The sequence below is a fragment of the Pelodiscus sinensis genome, chromosome 4 (assembly GCF_052426305.1).
Source record: "Pelodiscus sinensis isolate ZL-2025 chromosome 4, ASM5242630v1, whole genome shotgun sequence".
Classification (NCBI taxonomy): Eukaryota; Metazoa; Chordata; order Testudines; family Trionychidae; genus Pelodiscus; species Pelodiscus sinensis.
This window is the reverse complement of record NC_143055.1, coordinates 47,521,912-47,542,625: the sequence shown is the minus strand read 5'-3', so window position 1 is coordinate 47,542,625 and position 20,714 is coordinate 47,521,912. Positions and strand designations below refer to the sequence as shown.

The window sequence follows — 20,714 nt, the reverse complement described above, 5'->3', positions numbered from 1 at the left end:
AGACCTGCTTTAAGGATGCCACCAACATGGCAATAATATGCATGCCGCCTGGAAAGAGAAAAAGGGCAATCTAGAGAAACATATAGAACAGTAGAGGAAAAAAGCCAAATCCACCGTGATGCTCAGAAGCCTAAATAGAGGAGCATATGACCAAAATAAATGGAAGAAACTGGTGGAATCCTTTTGCACCAGCGAGTTTAGAAAAATAAAGGAAAAAAGAAACGGTAGTTTTACCTCCTATTTTAAAAGGAATAGTGTAATATGTTAGAATTATAGCACACTGAAAATAGGCCTCTTCATAAGGAAATGGGATTTCACAATTTCCTGATAATGGCCAGAATGACTTTAGACTTGGTTGTTTCAGTGATTACCAGATCTTTAACTTAAGAGAGTTTTTGAGATGGTTGAATGTCATAAGTCATACATTTATGCACTTCCATGAAACCTTTAATTCAGTGCATCAAACAAGGGTGTAGAATCTGATAAGGTAAGCTGTCACTGGGGAAAATAGTGGCATTAGTATAAAAGCTCTAAAATGGAATGGAAAGCTTGCATTAGAGGCAATGACACACATGTGGCATTGTTTCCCCTATCTGAAGGAGCATGGCAAAGCTGCATTCTGCCACCTTTGTTTTTCCATATTGGTACTGGTTGGTTGAAGGCAGTTTTAGACAATATTGAGATGAGAACTGTTGTGGTTTGAGATCTTGAGTACACCAATGATACTATCTTGCTGGCTCTGATAAGTGAATCGCTGCAGTGGATGGAGCCTCCTTCTGCACCCCAAAGCCCTTATCCCCAGATCCACCCCAGAGCCTGCAGTCTCGTCCCCCTTTCTACTCCCCATTCCCCTGCCTCAGCCTACAATCCCCTCCCATACTCCACCCCCAGCCTGAAGCCCACTCCCACACCCAAACCCCTCATCACTGGCTCCATCCCAGAGTCCACACTCCACGCCTGAGCCCTCACACCCCTTCATGGTAAACCCCTGAGCCAGCTCAGTGAAAATAAGTGAGTGAGGGTGGGGATGGAGTGAGCAAGGGTAGGGCATCGGAGATGTGGCAACACAGGGGACAGGACAAGGCTATTTGGATTTGCACCAGTAGAAAGTTGAGAACCCTAGTGCTGTGCAAGGCTTTCCCCATCCCATGGCTTCTGCTGGTGCTGGGAATGCTGGCGTTTTCCCTGCCCTGCCCAGTAAGTGGCAGAAGCTGAGGACCTCTCCGTTGGGCAGTGGCTAATCCAGCACCATATCTTTGCTCTGGAAGAGGTGGCTAGCTAGAGACTAAGGCAAATATTGTGGTTGCATAGCTCCACAAACTCCTCTAGCACCACCCTGAGTGCCTTCAGAAAAGGCAAAGTGAATAGCATATGGAAAAGGAAGTTGCATATAATGTTTTTACACCTCAGCTAGTGTTATTCACTGGAGCAGTTACACATGTTTCCAATGTATTGGGAGCACCCTCAGGTATTTATATGTGTACTAGAAATTAAATTGTGAAATGAGTTGAATTCTAGAGCACTGGAGAGTCCTCTCCTGTACAATGAATAGGAGAGGTAATATAGGCCAGCTGGACTGTATTTGGAGGCTGTACAGATGGCTGGGGACCATTTGATGCTCATTTCTATGCATCAATAGTCATTTTTATTTTTATTTGATTTCTCATTTGGAGCTTCCTTTGTTAGGTCATGCATGTAATACTAAGGTATAGATTGGTTATGGGCTAATACAGGGCTTCTCAAAATGTTTAAAAGGTTCAATATTTATAGCATCCTACAGCATATGCAGAAGTGCAAGCTACTTTCCACTCCATTTTGCTGCCCTGTAATATCTCTGTTACAGCTACACTTCTTGAAAAGAATCACTGCGCAAGTGCAGAAATGACTTGGAGATGGGGCTACAAGTATAGATAAGGGGAGTATTTGACCTGGAGAATATTTATTATTGGTTGTGAGGCACAAGAAATTTTTAAAAAGCTTGATTTTCAGATTACAAATTGAATTTTAAGGGCTGACAGTTAAAAAGACATACTTATACTTATAAACTAAGTACAGGCAGTCCCCGGGTTACGTACAAGATAGGGACTGTAGGTTTGTTCTTAAGTTGAATTTGTATGTAAGTCGGAACTGGTCATATTGTAGGGGAAACTCTAGCCAAACATTTTTTTTAGTTTTGGATAGCATAGGGAAAGGTTAACTCCCCTCTAATGTTTGTTTTGCTGTCTGTTCCCCTGTTCAGAAGATTTCACATCTATTTCTGTCCCTGTGACAAACTCAGGACTAAAGGAGTAACTCATCAAATACCAAACAGCTCTGCTCCATGCTTTGAGCTAATAGCTTTATTTCCACACACCACCCAGGGTTCTAGGAGGAGGGTCCTTTTTTTGCTAACACAATGAGGCCAGCACTTTGTTTGTTTTGGTGGAGTCTTTGTTTGCCCAGGGAGCCCAGCATGTATAGGGGGAGGAGGGGCGGAGAGGCTGCTTTTGTCTGCTGTTCGGCAGCCTGTTGCTGGCAGGGGGAGAGGGGGGAGGTGTGCAGGATGCGAGGCCGCGGGGGGAGGGGGGCAGCGGGCGTGGGGAGGCACTTTTCCTCTGCCCGGCAGCTCTGCGGGATCCCTGTCCCTGTGGCCAGCTGCTGCAGGCAGAGGCCAGTTGGAGCCGGCCGAAGAGGAGGAGGAGGTGGATTCTAGGACCCAGGTGAGCGAGCCCTGGGGACGCTGCTGCGCTCCGGGAGCCCGGCATGTATAGAGGGGAGGAGGGGCAGAGAGGCTGCTTTTGTCTGTTCGGCAGCCTGTTGCTGGCAGGGGGGTTGGGGGGCAGCCTGTTGCTCAGGGGAGGGGGCAGCCTGTTGCTGGCAGGGGGGTTGGGGGGCAGCGGGCATGGGGAGGCACTTTTCCTCTGCCCTGCAGCTCTGTGGGACCCCAGTCGGAGCCGGCCCGAGGAGGAGGAGGATCCTAGGACCCAGGTGAGCGAGCCCCGGGAATGCTGCTGCTCATGTGCAGGAGTTGCCTCACCCCGTTCGTATCTAGGGATCCGACGTAAGTCGGATCCACGTAAGTCGGGGACTGCCTGTATATTCAACATAAAGGCATTGAAACATTAAATATGAAATCCCACAATATCATTTTTATAGACTAGAACCATATTTCAAACAGTAAAATTAGAAAATTCCAAAATGAAGGTAATACCAATAATTGTTTTTGGCATTTCTTGCCATCTGTTCAGTGCCATATCTGCACAATGATTGGAAAGGGACTAGGATAATATTGGCTGAGGTCAGGTATATTTGAAGACTGTTCATTTCCTTATCAACCATCTTTTTTTTTTTGAAAGAGTGATTTGACCTTAGGTAATGTTTGGGGCACATTGAGTTGGTAGCATTGCTCAGACTGTTGTATGATTAAAGGCAGGTGACAGCTTTCCTCAAAAGAAGTGGTATCTGTCATAGATTCCTTCCACTCATGACTCTCACTTCATTATAACATCAGTATTTCTTCAATTAAGTTAAAACTTGGGTAATGGAATGGAAAATCAGACCCTTAATGTATACTTTTGCTTTCTTTTATATTCGTTTGGACTGACTCTTTAGCATTACTGATTTTTTTTGTCATAGTATGTCCAACAGTAATAAACAAACAAATTGTCATTATACTATGCTTTTTCCTAAGCAAAGTCTTATTATGCAGAAATTTCTTTTCATTTTAATTTAATCCTAATAATGAAAAAATCTATTGCCAGTTGATTAAAGAACAGAATGCCACAGATTTACACATTGGAAGTTTGGCTTTACAATACAAATTCTTTTTAATTTGTTCTTCATTCAATCCAGGTTATAAAAATTTGGTCACTTGGACATCATTCAGTTTATGTAATTGATAAATAAAAGTCCAGAAACCTTCATTAACAGCTGTTTGAATAATGTTTGGTACTCAGAGTCTGCAGCTGAACATTTTAGAGGAATTGGCAACCAGTAGCAGTACATAAGTTGTACATTTGTAATATCTAAAACCAGACTAGAAAAGGTCACTAACAAATCTTGAATTAGAATTCCAGAGAAGCCAATGTGGTTTCAAGAAAATTAGCATTATGAATTACACAGAACATTGTTGGCTGCTGTATATGTTTACATAGGCATTCAGGTCATCTTATTTTTGAGAAGCAATCACTTCATACACACCTGCATTTAATGAAATTTATTTATTGGAATTACCTGAATACTATTACAGTTTGTGTGTATTACTTTCAAGTTTAAGGTGTGGAGTCCCCTTCTCCCTTTTGGGGAAGGAATAAAAAAAACCCAGTACTGTTCTTTTAGGGGTGGGAAATAAATGCTTGTTAAAACATTTGCTGTGTGTCGATGTACAATGCTTATTTTGCATTGCCATGGTGTACAGTTTAATAGCTCATACTTACCACAACAATGTTGCTGTTGATTTTATAACTACCTCCCTAATAGGTGGATTCTAAAAATAAAACTATGTGATGTGTGGCTTGATGCCTGGAAACTATGTGCAGTAAGCAGTGTGTCTCTGTAACTTCTAGAGAAGTCTTTTAATCACAGTAGGAAAGAGAAAGATGGAAGTTATTTGCCTAACCTCCTTTTCCCATCGCAGTCCTCTCAGAAAGGGAGGGTTGCTTAGGGTCTAAAGGGGAACGGGGACAGCAAAAGGCAGAAGGGGATTGAGCAGACCTCCTCTCTGCTTCCTTTCCTTTCCCAACCGGGCTTAAAAGTGCCTTGCCAGTAAAGGTGACATGAACGTTTGAGTCCCATTCTCCAGAGCTTGTATGACTGATTTCCATTATAGAGTATCTTGCAGATTTTTCCTTTCCTGAATTCACCATTCTTTGATTACTTCCTGCAGACTTAACACTTGTTCCTGTTCTTTTAGGTATCTGACCTTATTTCCTCTCAATAAGTGTAACCAGTTATAATAAATATTTTTGTTTGTAATATTTGAATTGTGAATTATGAGAAGAGAATTAATAATTCTTTTCTGTCACTGAGGCTCTTTTGACTCTGCCAATAGTAGTATAGAAATATTGATGTCTGGTATGCATACAACTTTGTATTGTTTGTTATCCAGGAGACACATACATTTTTAATGGTATTCCACAAATGGAAGAGTTAAGGGTGTCTAGTTGTAACTTTGGTGGCTGGGTAGGATTGATTTAGTAAGGGTACGTCTACACAGCACCATTATTTCAAAATAACGCTAGTTATTTTGAAATAACGGTCCGTGTCTACACAGCAGTCAGTTATTTTGAAATAATATTGAAATACTGTCAAGCTGAAGGTCTTCATACTCGGACTCCTGTATCCCTCAGGGAAGTCCTGTAACCCTCAGGGAAGTTGGAGGAAGAGTGCTCTATTTTGACATAAGTGCCGTGCAGATGCTCCCAATTTTGAAATAAGCTGTTTCAAAATAAGCTGCACAATTGATGGAGCTCCATTTGCATAACTTATTTCAAGTTGAGCCCTGCTGTGTAGACTAGGGGAGTTTTTGGTATATTTGTGTCAATGGGTGGGTTAAAAGGTGATTTATATTGGTGTATGGTTTTTTTCTGAATATCATGGGTCTTGTATTGGTTTGAGTATGGCTTTATCACCACCAGTTGGGGTATCATGAAGTGCAAAATGTCTTTGTTTTCTCTGGTTTTTTAATGTTTAAATAAAAATATTAACAGGAAGACAGATTAGTCTGAAAGTTTCAATTAATTAGTTTTACTACAATATTATCCAACTGATCACTTTATCCCTCTTAATAATTGTATGTGGCAGTCAGACAGCCATTACCAAAGATGCCTTTAATCTCCTATTGTTCCCAGTGTGACTAAACCCACAGGCTGTCTTATAATGGCTTCCATACATGTATAGCCTTTGAAAATGGACACAAAAGGCCACTCTTTGGAATGACAGCCATTAATTATTTTCCATTGTTTGCAATGCCAGGCTGACCTCAGAGAAATTGACCATTTTGGATTCTGTAGTTAAGAAGCTAAGAAGGAAACTGAGAGGAGACAGGGGTTATTGGCAGTGCAAGTGCTCATCGAAAAATCATTTTTGCTATGCTGCTGCTAAGTGATTTGACCTATTTAATTAAACAAACGTATACTTTTAGTGGCCTTGCTGTGGGTTTTCCCCCAATAGTATGATTAATCAAAAAAGGAAAATTATAACCTCTATGTGTTTTCAAGACTGTATTTTCTGTTATCACCAACAATTATTTTAAAATAAAACGAAAGAAAAAACAAAGGACAATTCTGCAGCTACTTTCAATAGGGTGTGCTAATATGCTACCATACTGTATGAACAATATGTAAATATTTTTATAATTCTTAGATATGTACTGTAAGATGTTCTTCTTTTGAAGCACATTAAATTTCAAAATTCAATTAAAAGTGCTGACATTTTCTTTTTTCCCCCACCCTCTCACAGGTGTAACAACTGTGTTGACAATGACAACGTTGAGCATCAGTGCACGAAATTCCCTTCCAAAAGTAGCTTATGCAACAGCCATGGATTGGTTTATTGCTGTTTGTTATGCATTTGTATTCTCTGCATTGATAGAATTTGCTACTGTAAATTACTTCACAAAACGAGGATGGGCCTGGGATGGAAAAAGCGTAGTCAATGATAAGGTAAACGATAATGAAACACATTTATATTTCCAATCAATTCCTAGAAACCAGTTTAACAGATATTTTGATAGTTGGTTATTACTGAAAAATACTTGAAGTTTCAAACCAATAGAAAGCTTATGACTTGTGAAATGAAAGTTGGAGCGGGTAGAAAGATATTGTTAAGTGTGTGTTCAGATTGCCAAATTTAGCAGAAATTAATCTGCATGCAGGAACTTTCTCTAGCAGGCTGTCCTTGGAGAAATGATTATTGTGTCAAAGCTCTCTCCACATTAATCATTAGCCTGTCTAAATCTTGTTAAATGTCAAAAATATAAACTCTGAGGTTACACCACATCATATTTCTGAATTCTTCATGTGGAAATGAATACAATCAGAGTAATATTTCTGAAAAAATCTTTATTCAGACTTAATGAAAAAGCATCTTAAACTTGCATCCACTACATTTCAAAACATTAGAGAGACACTCACATTCACCCAACTTCTTTTTTCCTTATTTGTTTCATAGTTATCCATTTCCCTCTTGTTCTTTATGTCTATGTGTAAACAGCTGCATTATTTTGGAATAACTGGCATTATTCCAAAATAACAGAGAGCATTTTCTAAACTGCAAGCCATTATTTCAAAATAATGGCAAACTGGAGGACTTCTTACTCTGACTCCTGTTATCCTCATTTTACAAGGAGTAAGAGAAGTCAAAGGAAGAGTGTTCTTCTTTTGATTTCCTGCTGTGTAGACAGGGCCAGAAGCCAGATTAAGCTATTTCAACTTGAGCTACGTCAATTGTGTAGCTTAAATTGCTTAGCTTAATTTGACTTTAGCCCTGCTATGTAGATGTACCTTATCTGTGTTACTGTGAAGAATATCAACAAATGGTCTGGTAGCACTTTATAGACTAACAAAACATATAGATGTTATCATGAGCTTTTGTGGGCACAGCCCACTTCTTCAGATGACTGGAGTTATGAGTTTAGGATGTGCACAACCAAAATAAATAGGAGAGGGGAAGGGGAGGGAAGAAAAGCTCATGTTACCATCTACATGTTTTGTTAGTCTATAAAGTGCTACCAGACCATTTGTTTTTTTTGTCAGTAACAGACTAACTCGGCTACCCCCTGAAGCTTGTGAAGAATATGTTCCTGCATACTAAAGGTGAAGGCCTGGGATCAAAGGAGGTCCCAAAATCTTTAAGATGTTGCCCATGGGAATGATAAGGAGCTGCTCAAGGGGTGTCTGGGAGAGCTAATAGTCAGACAAGCAGATACACAGAGGCAAAGGGTGCATGCTGTAGGCAGAAAAACCTGCTTTTCCCAGCTCGAAATGGGAGTTAGTCAGGTTAAGGAACTTACAAAAGCATTCAGTGAAAGATTGAAGTGTAGGTATGGGATAATATGCATATGGGACTCTTTGTTGTTTAACCCTTTGCTATGTGTGCTTTCTACCTTTGTTTTGAAGATGCTGTTTCTGGGTTATTTCAAAGTAAGGGTATTTCTACACTTGACAGACCAAACTTTTTTCATTCTTGGGTGCTTATACCCCTCTCCCTCCACAAACAACAAAGTTTTGCTGCTGCAAGTGAAAGTGTGAATGCTGCTTTGTTGTCAGGAGCGCTCTCCTGTGCAGTGTAGACATACTATTGTAGGTAGAAGGACCAGAGAATTGTGAGGAACTTTGGAATATTTAATTAAACTTGAATATGGGCCTGGTATCTAGATCTCAGAATGAAAAATGCAAGCATATAATGACCCTGTGCCCATATTTAATTTCAGATGATGAGGCCTGTTTAGTTTTAAGCATCTCTTATGCCACCTGAAATTTCTTCTTGTCCCTCTTATAACCTAATCAGTAGCCCAGTCTGATGAGGATGCAAGTAAGTGTTGGCCTATTCGTAGGACTTCTAAGCATGGTGGAGGAAGCTGAGAGTAGGAGGCATGACAGCCAGGTAGGCTTGCACAAATACAATCTCTAGACAAGTCACAAGGTATTAAGCAGCTAGGAGTGATAGAGATTGTTTCCTTAGAACTCAGGAAACATTTTTCCATGGCTGGCCCTGTGGCTGCTCTGTCTGAGTTTAAAGTGCAGCACACCAGACAGGCAATAGGAGTAATGGTAAATCATTAATATGCCAGCATCATACTCAACATTTATATTGACTGAATTGCATTTAAACAGTTTTGCTCTGACTACATTGTATCTCAGGCACTGTTCCCCCTTGGTCACAACCATTTTCTCCTTAAGCCATCAGTACTGAGTTTTGTGCAGTCCAGGTTTGTTCATGGTGCTGATCCTTGTGCACATTATCTGCACTATGCAGAACCCTCGTTACTCAGGTTTTCAGTCACATCTCTTTTTGCACTTCTATTGACTAGTCTTCCTGCAGGGAGAGTCAGGAAAGCATCATTTGGGTCCCTGTAGCCATCGTGTTTAAGTAAAGTGATACTCTATTACAATTGTTGCTTTGACCATGGATCAATTTGCTAAATATTCAGTTGAATACTAGGCTTTCTAAGATATAGAGAGTAGGTATTAATAGTTTGTTAGGCTTAATCACATTCTTAAGGTTTGTAAACTCCTCTGTGATATTTCAAAGATTCTATAGACTAACAGCACACTTGTGAGCTGTGAACTATTATTCTCATTTTACAGGGCAGGAAAAAATACATCAGTGAAGTATCCTGTTCAAGGTCACACTGTGATACTGTGGCCAACCAAAACAACCAGAGACTTGCTGTTCTTGACCCCCAGTCCTGTGCTCTAGCCTCTAACATTCACTTCATCCAGTCAGTTTCTTGTAATTTCTCGTTGGTTGAAAAGCTCAATCTTAAATTCCTTTTATACACTAGGACAACTTTACAAAAGTAAGAGTCTAATCAGTACTTGCAAAATAAGAATGCCGCTATTAAACAGTTACCTTCATGTATCAAATAAGTTGTTAGATGTACGGAAACTTGGTTATCATAAGTAACTGCCTATTTTGTACATGCAATTACCTTTTTTGCTTACAGGATCTGCATATTCTACAGGGCACATCTTACAAACTTCTTATTGAAAATGTGCTCCTGCATCTTTTACCCAGCAGACTCCTTGACTATTTACAGTTTTTAGGCCCAAGTCCAACAACCATAAAAGACAGTGGAAAGACTCACATTGATTTCAGTGGGCACTAAATTGAATCTTTAGTTTTTATAGTGTGATTGCATGCCTCCACAAACAAGCTGAAATTAGTGTATGTTCTATTCTTAGTATAAATAAATTATGTCTGAATCAATGCAAGATCTAATCTTTAGTCACAACATTGGATTTATTGAAAACATATCGTTATAACACATAGATATTTTACTATAATATCAGTAGCAGAGACACTGAGACTAACAACACTATCTTGCAATAACTCTCATAATATTTCATTTAAGAAGTCCCCAAGCACCAGAATCTTGTGTACTCATTTTCAATTTATGTACAGTGTATTATCAAATTCTAAACATACTTAGTTGTTACTAGGACAAAATTCCTGCTGAAGTCAACAGAAATTTTGCCTCATTAAATACTTCAGGATTTAGCTCATTTATTTTTAAATTCTGAATATTCTGAATGAAATATTCATGACACTTTGGCTTGTTACATTTATTTGCAAATAACTTAGACTCCATTATTAAATTTCCTACTTCCTTTTAAAGCGAATTAGGTATTGGTTATTGTCCAGTTCTGTTTCTAACTTATGAGACTTTACTTAGTTTCACTTTTATTGTTTTTCAAATAAATTATACTTTGGTCATTGTCATTTTTCAGGACCAGTGCCATTTAATATAATCCAATTGGACTGAAGGTATCAAAGAGGTACAGAATATGAGAAATAATGCATATTAAAATAAATGATGTCTGATGATTGGAATCACAATTGGTTGATTCTATTACAATTAGAAATAGGTGTCTGGATTCCAGAGGATTTGAAAATGGCACAGTTGGCCAAAACAGAGTAGACATACTCCTTAGACCAACAGAAGTTTGAATCAAAGATGATTAGTACTTCTTAAATAAAAAATTGCTAAGCCAATCATGGTAAACCAAGCCAGGCCTGTGCGCTTGAAGATGTGACAGTATTGTGGCTGGGGGCAATGCCAGATAACAAAGGTTTCACTGGAAATCGTTATAGTAAATAACCCAGAAAAAGAACTATTGCGGTGTCTTGACTTAGTATATTATGTAATTACTTTCTTTAGCTCTCCAAGAACTGAATAAGGAAAAATCTCTGCTAAGGAAATCTCTAACTTGTGGCTGTGCCTGACCCAAACCTGGGTACAATATTACATATTTCCATAAGAGGAGTGAAGCAAAGATTAACATTTAATGGTTGAATAGTGCTTTGAATGTATAAAGTGGTACATAAAAGTGCAAATAATAATAATAATAATAATAACAAAGATCTTTAGAACTTTAGTGCATCTTTTCTTAATTCCTGTTACTCCTAGTGAAGAATGAAGCACCACAACCTACGGCATTATTGTCTAGATTCTATAAACAAATCCTGAATCGCTTACCACCAGATTATCTGCATGTCAAATAAATGCAGATTTTCTGACAGGCACATAGGCACTCTATTATAATTGATGTAGGAAGACCTTATGAACTCTCCAGTCATCCTTCAGCTGTTTCTTTAAATTAATGTAACTGTGTTCTTGCCTTCTCAGAAGTGGCAGCTGCTTAACAGCGAAAGTAGGCTTTTCTTGGACAAAACAAGGAAAATTCAAGTGACCCAATGTGTTTGCTCAGGTTGTCATTTTTTATCTTAAATGCCATTTTATAACTCTCAAACATATTCATGTGAAATCTAGCTCTGTTTCTGTGTAAATGACTAATGTAGGAAGTAATTCCATCCTTTCCCCCCAAGTTTTTCTGTGTTAACTCAATTGCTCATAAGCTATCCATTCTGAAATTCATCTAACTCTTATATGACAAGATTAGTTTTGTAAATGATAATACCTACCTATTGTCAATTGAAAATATTCTAATTTCTAACAACCCTATTCAATAATTGTAGTCTTCCACAGATCATGTCTAAATATTTGAAAATTAGAAATTACATTCAGAACAAAATCACATTGGGGTTTTTCTACAGTATTGAAATTTCTATTTCCCTGAAATCATCTAAAGAAAAATGTAACCTTCAATATTTCCATTGTTTCCAATACTGATAAATTCTGGGCTTTGTATGTGAAAAATCCCATAATGGAACTATAAATACTGCAGCAGGGGGAAAAAGGGATTTTGCAGATTAGTTAATATGTACCTCTTTGTCTGTATGTTCTTTTTCTCTCTGGTTTTACTGACCCTGAGCACAACACATAGTTCAGATACTTCCAGCTAATAAGCAAGTGTTCAGTTCAAGGAGAAATGACTGTGTTTACATTCATTGAGATTCTTTTCTACCTCTGAAGTAGTTTTGGAACTTGTATTTCACTAGAGAACTGATGTGAAGATACTAGGAATTTCCAGAGTACACTGCAGTGCACATTCACACTCCAGTTAGTACACCAATTCACACAAGTCCCCACAGGAGGCGAGAACGGGAATGAAACTCAGCAAGGGGAATCTGTCCACATTTCCCTCCCCAAGGCCACCTCCAGCAGCATTTTTGTCATGGAACATGATCTCTTAGGCTACATCTACACTGCATGCCACTGTTGTGGTGTGTGAGGGCAGGTGTAGCTGCATACCATAGTAAAAGGCAGCCTGTTTCCATGCTGCAGTGTGTAGCTGCATTGTGCTAGTCAAAGGCTTCAGCAATGGACAGGGAATGACAAAATTCTCTGGCAGTGCAAATCAAATGAGATGCTACAGAGCTGAAAAATTAACCGTCTTAGACAGGGGAGGCCTGGCATGTAGAGAGCCATGTATGTATCCTCTTCCCCCATCCCAGGTTTCAGGCATATTTTTACTAACCCTACCATTGCCTCACTGTCTGTACTGCTATTTATACCAGGCCAGGAGGTCATGTAGTTAATGTATATAGGCCACATCCCATGGTAAATGTATACCTCGGGACGTGAGACATCTCCCTACTCATGTAGTTGTTTCATTTAATCTTTTCAGAGAGAATACACTGCTTCTCTCATGTATGGGATCCCTTTCTTCTTGAGCACCTCAGATTTCTGCACACATACTTGTAGTAGGGTTTTCTTAATTTAGGCTCACTTGCAGAAGACTGATATTTAGGGCAAAATATAAGGGTGTACAACTTCAATTTTATAAAATTTGTTATTGACGGAATTATTTTCAGGTGGTTGAATTTTTTAAAAACATGTCAGACAATATTTTATTTAGATTTGAATATTCCAGGACCGCATTTGCAACCTATACATTATAGCATTTTGTTAACATACAAGAAAAAATGTAAATTAAAAAAAAACATAGAAATTATTTTTTCAAAATCATATGCCAAGAGTGAAATACACAAAGTAAACAAGTATCAGAGGGGTAGCCGTGTTAGTCTGAATCTGCAAAAGCGACAAGAGTCCTGTGGCACCTTATAGACTAACACTTCAGTTAGTCTATAAGGTGCCACAGGACTCTTCGTCGCTTTTACAAAGTAAACAAATAGCAGAAATGGTAATCAGATTTTAAAAATGTGTTCTTTTGTATAACGTAGGGCCTGATCCTACAGGAAAGAGAGTTGAAAGGTTATTTAGACAGTGGAAAGGTTTTCAGTAGTTGAAAAGCCCTCTGTTAGTTCCATCTTGTTTGGGTATCCAGGTCATAGTGTGCAGACAGCCTACCTTGTACAGACCACAGGTTTGTACTCTTGTATATTAAGGGGATAAAGGGACAGGTTGCAGAAGTGGCCATTGGCAAACCTCCTTACCCTCTATCCTGACCATGAAATCTGGGGCAGGGATAAGTAGATACATACTTGAGGTGATTATGATAATGAGAAGTAGAACTTTTACTCACTCGAAAATATCTCTTCCCCAGATTTTAGCTATTGCAGGATTTTAAAATGCCCGTAGCCACTCAAACGAGCAATATAAATATAATTAACAATATACAAGTATAACCAGAGTTTTTTAATTGAATTACAGTAAGAGGTTTCTTTGGTGTGCAATTATGGGGTGTATGAGTAATTTTGATATTAATGTGCAGAGATTCCTTTCACTTTATTATGGTAGGGACTGGTAGGTCAGTGAAAATGGATTGTATTATCATTCTCCCCTACGTTTTATTCTGGTAGCACTTTTATTTTCCATTTCTTGCTTTGTGTTTACTATTAGCTCTGTCAGAACACTGGGCCTCAAGCCAAAACTAGAGATTATAATCCGTTTCTGAAGCTGGCTCCTACTCAATGGCTACGTCTACACTGGCCCCTTTTTCGGAAGGGGCATGCTAATTTTGAAAGTGGGAATCGGGAAATCCGCGGGGGATATTTAAATATCCCCCGCGGATTTCCCTATTCCCACTTTCAAAATTAGCATGCCCCTTCCGAAAAAGGGGCCAGTGTAGACGTAGCCAATCAGTCTAGGTAGTTGTCGGTCCTTCGAAGATATCCACAAACCCTACTTTCCTGGAGTCTCCTAGGGTATGTCTAGACTACATCCCTCTTTCAAAAGAGGGATGTAAATTAGAAAGATTGAAATTGCAAATGAAGCTGGGATTTGAATTTCCCACACTTCATTTGCATAATGGCAGCCACACCTCATTTTTTGAGGAGTACAGAATCTTTCAAAAAAACCCTTTTTTTTGAAAGAACTGCATCTAGATAGCGTTATTCATTTTAGAAAACCCCTTTTTTGAAAGAACGTGCGGCCGCCATTATGCAAATTAAGTGTGGGAAATTCAAATCCTGGCTTCATTTGCAATTTCGATCTGATTTACATCCCTCTTTCAAAAGGGGGATGTAGTCTAGACATGCCTCTGGTCACTTCAGTGGGGTTCTCTGTGGGCATAAGGGCCTATTCTTATGGATTGTTTTACTAAATTGAGATACTAGTCTATAACTTCCATCTGTGAGACTGAGGACATTGCCAACATATAATTTGTCATTATAGTATCACTAACATTTCTTTTTCCCATCTTCATCTAAAAAATATTTGAAATGCAGTTTTATTGAAGCTGATTTGGCAATGTACCATACAGTAAATATTTAACTCCCTGATGTCTTCCAATAGAAAAAAGAAAAAGCATCTGTCATTAAGAAAAACAATGCCTATGCAGTGGCTGTTGCTAATTATGCTCCAAATATTACCAAGGACTCAGTGCTACCAACAATCTCCAAGAGTGCTACAACTGCAGAACCCAACAAGGCAAAGCCAGAAGCCAAGCCACAAGAAGCAAAGAAAACATTCAACAGTGTTAGCAAAATTGACAGAATGTCTAGAATAATGTTTCCAGTATTATTTGGTACTTTTAACTTAGTGTACTGGGCTACGTATTTAAACAGGGAACCTGTCTTACTTGGTTTTGCGCCCTCAACCTAAAAGCTGATTTACACTGGGGATGTATAGCATCATTATATCAGATAGGTTGTTTTGCTATGTACAGTACGACTAATAACTGCTAATCTGTGAACCAATAAGTTACAGAATGTATATAGATATCTTATCTATGTATCTCCAAAGGAGGCACACAATGTTTATTCATGGATCTGTAAACAGATAATAATCCTGGCAAATGTAGCCAACTCTTTAAAAGTTCTACCCTGGGGATTTCCTTTAGCCTGGGATTCAAATACACAGAATTATATCTTCTCCATATAGTTAAGAGAAAAATAGGGTCCTGCATAAATATTTAGGAACAGTATTTTTTTAATTTAAAGTTAAGATATTTTTCTATAAAATAACTAATACTACTTTATTGAGCTGTCATTACAATGATTTTTTTAAACCTTATTTCATACAATGGGATTTACATATATATATTATAGAGAGATGAACTCAAACTATTTTGTTGTTTACAAACATGCTGAAAAGTAGTTATGTTTGAAACTTAGTAAAGACTATTGGAATGCCAAGGTCACGAGTTCCTTACTTCTAGACCTGCTTTAAAATTTAAATGAACTATTACAATTCATTTTAGTGAGCAGTAGTAGTTAATCAAATTTGTAGCATTAACCAATTTCCACTAAAAAAAACCTATTTTATTCTCCTCAGTGTTTATTTATCTGAGGTTGCTGAACCAAGTGCTCTTATTCAGCAAGGTCAGAAAATATATTTTTTTTAAATTAGATTGATATCAGGCTCATAAATATTGGGAATTGACACACAGAAATTTTTCAGGGTCAAACACATCAGAAACAAAAGATGCATTTTTCCTGTTTAGTATTTAAAGGAAAAGCTGCCTTAATAAGGTTTCTTCTCATCTACCCATAGTAGCTATTGTTTTCAAAGGAAACAGCAGTTTGTGATTGCAGTGCAGGAAGTTGTCCTCATGGATACGATTAATTGCTGCTTTTGTAAATTGCAATTTCACTGACATAACTTAACTTTGTATATTAGAAAGGGTTTTGCTAAGATTTGAATGTTATTTTTAATAAACTTCAGTGGATCATCAGTAATTATCAGTTATGTCATACACAAATTGAAGTAAAATTGGAGTGGCCATTTGCAATTTTATATAAATATTTAGTTAGTAAAATTAATTTTTGTTGGAACCTTTGCAAATATTCCTTATGTCCTCGAAGGCCTGGTAAATCATGGCATCACTAATAATTGTGTAGCGTATTTAGATTTTAATATACTTGGCCAATCAAAAATATTTTGATTCACATACGCATTAGCAGTTGTTAGTTGACCTTTTAAAATAGATGCACCTTTATGATGGTGTGTTTACAGTAGAAACATATGTCATCGTATAGTGTCACTTATTGCAGTTTTGTACAGTACTTGAATATAGTGCATAAAATAAGTATGTTTAAAGTTTGACAAACTTGTAAAAATATTTCTAAAACTGAATAAATGAATTATCTTAAGACATGAAAACTAGCAAAAACAAAGAAGAAGACTCAAACATTGCTTTTTTTTCTGTTTAATTTTCTTGTCTTTTCTTTGTTTTTAATGTGATTCTATTTTGTGCTTTGCATGACAGTATAGATGCCAAGGTCATAAATGCATTTTATTAGTAGACTTTACAAGGAAGACAGACTTGACTTGAGTCAAACAAGGGAGAACCACTAGTAAAATGTGCATTCCCTTAATCCCCTCTAATTAAACCATCTTTATTCATCAACAGTAGTTGAAAAACAAGCACTTTACTCAAAACATTAAAATAGAAATATCCTTATTTTCATATATATATTTATATATAAATGTAGCTCTTCCATGTAATACAGAGATGTGTGCAATAGTGTGATAATGTGTATAAGGTTTGAAGGCAAGCAATAAAAAGATTTTTCATGGTATAATTATACCTTTTAAAAATGTTTTATTTGTAAATTATAAAAAAAAATCCCTTTAATGTCATGGTGTCCAGGTATAATGTATATAAATATGTACATATGTAGAATATTTGTAAATATTGGTACTGTAGAGAAATCCTTTCATGTTTCTCTCTGTTTTTGGCAAAGGGCTCTGACTGTGTAGTACAGTGGAGGCCCAAGTTTATCTACTCTCAGACTCTTGAGTAGGTGGATTACTGTTCTCATGTACTTTTGGGTGCCCTTCTGCAACCTGATGGGAGCACTCAACTCCCATTAAGTTCAACAAGAGTTGAGGCCTTTCTGCACCTCAGCTTATAGGGAGCATGGTCTGTATTCCACTTGTTACATCCCAGATAGCTCTACAATGTTAGGTTTCATGTCTCAAATAATGGGCAGTCAGAACTCTGCCCTCTAGATACCTGAACAGTGTTTAATTTGTGCCAGAGATGAGCCCTAGCATCTCTAGGCTTGGCAGTTTACAGACTTAGCACCTCTGGGCTTGCTACAACAGTCAGGAATATAAAAAAAAATTGCTAGAGCCCTTGCATCTCTTCCATTACAAATTAAGTACTGTCTATGACTGTGTCCAGAGATGCATTTGATTATGATGAGAGAGGGCTATGTATCCTTGTTTAAAACCACACACACACACACACACACACACACACACACACACACACGTATCTGACTTACAAAATCAAGTAAGTCCTGTCCTCACTTCAGAAAATCAACATGAAAAGTTTATAGTTGCACAAGGACTGCTGTAAATTATGCATCCTCAACTTCACATAGGACCTGATCCTGTTCCCACCTAAATCAGTGGTAGTTTCAGGAGCAAATATAATGCTTTAGGAGCAAAAACTTAATTCACTGAACAGTATCTTTGGACTTGTGCAAAACTTAGAGTGAATGTTATAAGCACCAGACATTGATCACATACTTAGGCTGTAGAAAAACAAATACCATCTAAATGCTACCTATGTGCATAAATACACTTTCAGATAGCTATATGCAACTACTGCTGAAGTCAGTAGGATATGCAAGGATTTTCAGAGGTTGGAAATGGATGACAGGAGAGGGATCACTTGATGACTACCTGTTCTGTTCATTCTCTGGGCATCTGGCATTGGCCACTGTTGGAAAACAGGATACTGGGCTAAATAGACCTTTGGTCTGACCCAGTATGGTCATTCTTATGTCCTTATGTTTGTTATGTTATATCTTAAAGTAGAGTTTTGGCTTGAAGTCTTATATAGTTGGTTTAGATTTAAAGATGTCTTTTGTTCATTGCATTGTAAGCAGTTTCTATTAGTTGTCCTTGTGATTCCAATGTTAAATCATTTATGATGATGAAAATGACTAAAATGAAACTGGTGAGTTCTTAAGAGTGACAACTGTATGTTGAATGTGAAGATTTAAGTGAACACATGTATCTAAACATGAATTTTAAAATGCCAGACTTAAGAAGTTATTCATTTCAGTCTGTGGTCAAGATTTTTCAAACCTGGGCACTGAAAAGTTATGTTATAGAAATATACCATCTCATAAAACTGGAAGGGAACTTGAGAGGTCACTTAGTCCAGTTCCTTGCCCTCATAGTAGGAGCAAGTACCATCCCTGACAGATTTGCCCTAGGTTCCTAAATGGCCCCCTCAAAGATTGAACTCACAACCCTGGGTTTAGCAGGCCAATGCTCAAACCACTGAGCTTCCCCCCCCCGTCATATGTAGGCACTTGCATAGATGTGGAGTAGTTGGTGTAATTCTACAACACAGGGATAACAAACACATGGCTGGCCTGGGTCATAGAACTTGGGCTTCAGGGTTGCACATTTCCTGTATAGATGTCGGGTTTTGAGCTGGAAGCAGAGATCTGGAACCCTCCACCCTTTCAGGGTTCTAGAATTCAGACTCCAGCACAAGCTCCAATTTCTGCACAGAAATTTCTGGCCCTACAGGCCAAGCCTTGTGAACTTGAGTCAGCTGCCTCAGGTAAATTACAGCTGTGCTGCAGGTCTTCTATCCCTGTGCAGAGGTAGAGTTGGAAGTCTTGTCAATTTCAATATGATTTGTTAATGTTCAGCACTACCAAAAATCAACCCACATTTATTTAAGAGATTTATTTATGGATTTAGGAACTTAAATTTGAGTTTTTGACCTCTCTTACTCCCTAACTTCTGTCTTTTCTAGTGTATGCCCACTATATCTGCCCTCCCTGGGCATCATCTCTAGCATTCTGGGATAGCATTTCCCATGTGACCCAAAGAAACAAATACAACACTAATTTGCATTAAAAAATTGCCTAACATTGTGGTAACTTGCACTAGGCTCAACATGGTACCAAATCACTGTTAAAGAATAGCCTTTTGATGTTGGATTACAAAATTACTCTATGATACATAAGACTAGAGAATAATGCTCACATATTAATAATAATTTGGAATTAAGGAGTAAGAAAAAAGAGAGATCCCTGGGTTTATCAGCCAAGGCAGCCTCTGTGGTAGTCTCCTTGCTTTGTGTGTCTGTTGTAATGCAGTGACTTACAAACATTCTTTTTGATATTTTCTGACAGAGAAAACAAGTTTATCTTCCATTTATATATAAGACAATTGTGAGCTTCTCTGCTATTGTGATGTTTTATTTATGTTCTTATGTTCTCTCAGTGCTTTTGTGTAAATTTTTACACTTACTCAAAATGGCCACCATGTCCTGTTATTTCAACTGGTGTGAAGTTATATGGGTCCACATCTTCAAAGATATTTAGTCTCGTAACTTCCACTGAAATCAGTGGAAGTTAGAGTTTAAATTTCTTTGAGGATCTGAGTCATGATGCTTTTAGGAGAAATGCCTGCCATGAAGGCTCTGCATAGTTTGGAAACTGGAGGGAAAGCTATGTGTGGCTGGGGGAGGTATGCAAGATACTGAGAGAGTGCAACAGAGGCTACATCTAGACTGAAGGCCTCCAAAATAGAAATGTCTTCCAAAATAGAGTGGCTACACAGCAAAAGTGCATCAAAAAAGAGATCTGCTTTTTCAAAAGATAGCATCCACAGTGAATGGATGCTATCTCACATTTAAGCTGTGATTACTATGGTCAGAGTGGTCACCAGGGCACTTGTGCTTTTTCATCTTTCCTATTCTTTTGAAAGAACTCCCTCTTCCCGTCCACACATGCCTTTTACTGAAAGAGCTCTTTCGGAAAAAGGCTTCTGCTTCATAGAAAGAGATTTATCAATCTTGGAAAAACCCCTCTATTCTTTTTTTTTTTTTTTTTTTTGAAAGAACGTGATTGCAATGTAAGTGAAGTTTTTTCAGAAAAAAACTCTGTGGTGTAGACATACTCAGAAGGATGAGAGAGAATATGAAGGAAAAGGGACTGATGAGAAACAGAGAAAGTATGTGGGCTCAGGAAACTGTGGGAACTTGAAGTGAGAATGTAAGAAGGACAGGAAACTGGTTGAGCCATGTGGGGAGCAATTAGGAACTAGTGGTGCAGTGAGGGATAGAATGGCAACACTACTTCTCCAGAAGAGTTGGTAAGTGTATGTCCTTTCTAAACAGCCTTTGGGAAGCTTACATACTTCATGTGTGCATTTGCAGAGGGATATTGAATCTATAGTTATCACACACCAATTGTGGGCAGACAGCTTTGCACTAAAGGCTAAAAGA

The 20,714-nt window shown here is 38.1% G+C and overlaps 1 protein-coding gene across 1 annotated transcript in view; it reads left to right on the top strand.

The window, feature by feature from the left end:
- The window catches only part of GABRA2 (gamma-aminobutyric acid type A receptor subunit alpha2), a 79,290-nt gene extending 59,201 nt beyond the window's left edge, over window positions 1-20,089 (top strand). The window contains exons 9-10 of the mRNA XM_006111926.5: window positions 6,439-6,641; window positions 14,801-20,089. Coding sequence (XP_006111988.3) covers window positions 6,439-6,641; window positions 14,801-15,109 — 512 coding nt within the window. The 3' untranslated portion in view covers window positions 15,110-20,089. The remainder of the gene's footprint in view (window positions 1-6,438; window positions 6,642-14,800) is intronic.
- Window positions 20,090-20,714: the final 625 nt, after the last annotated feature.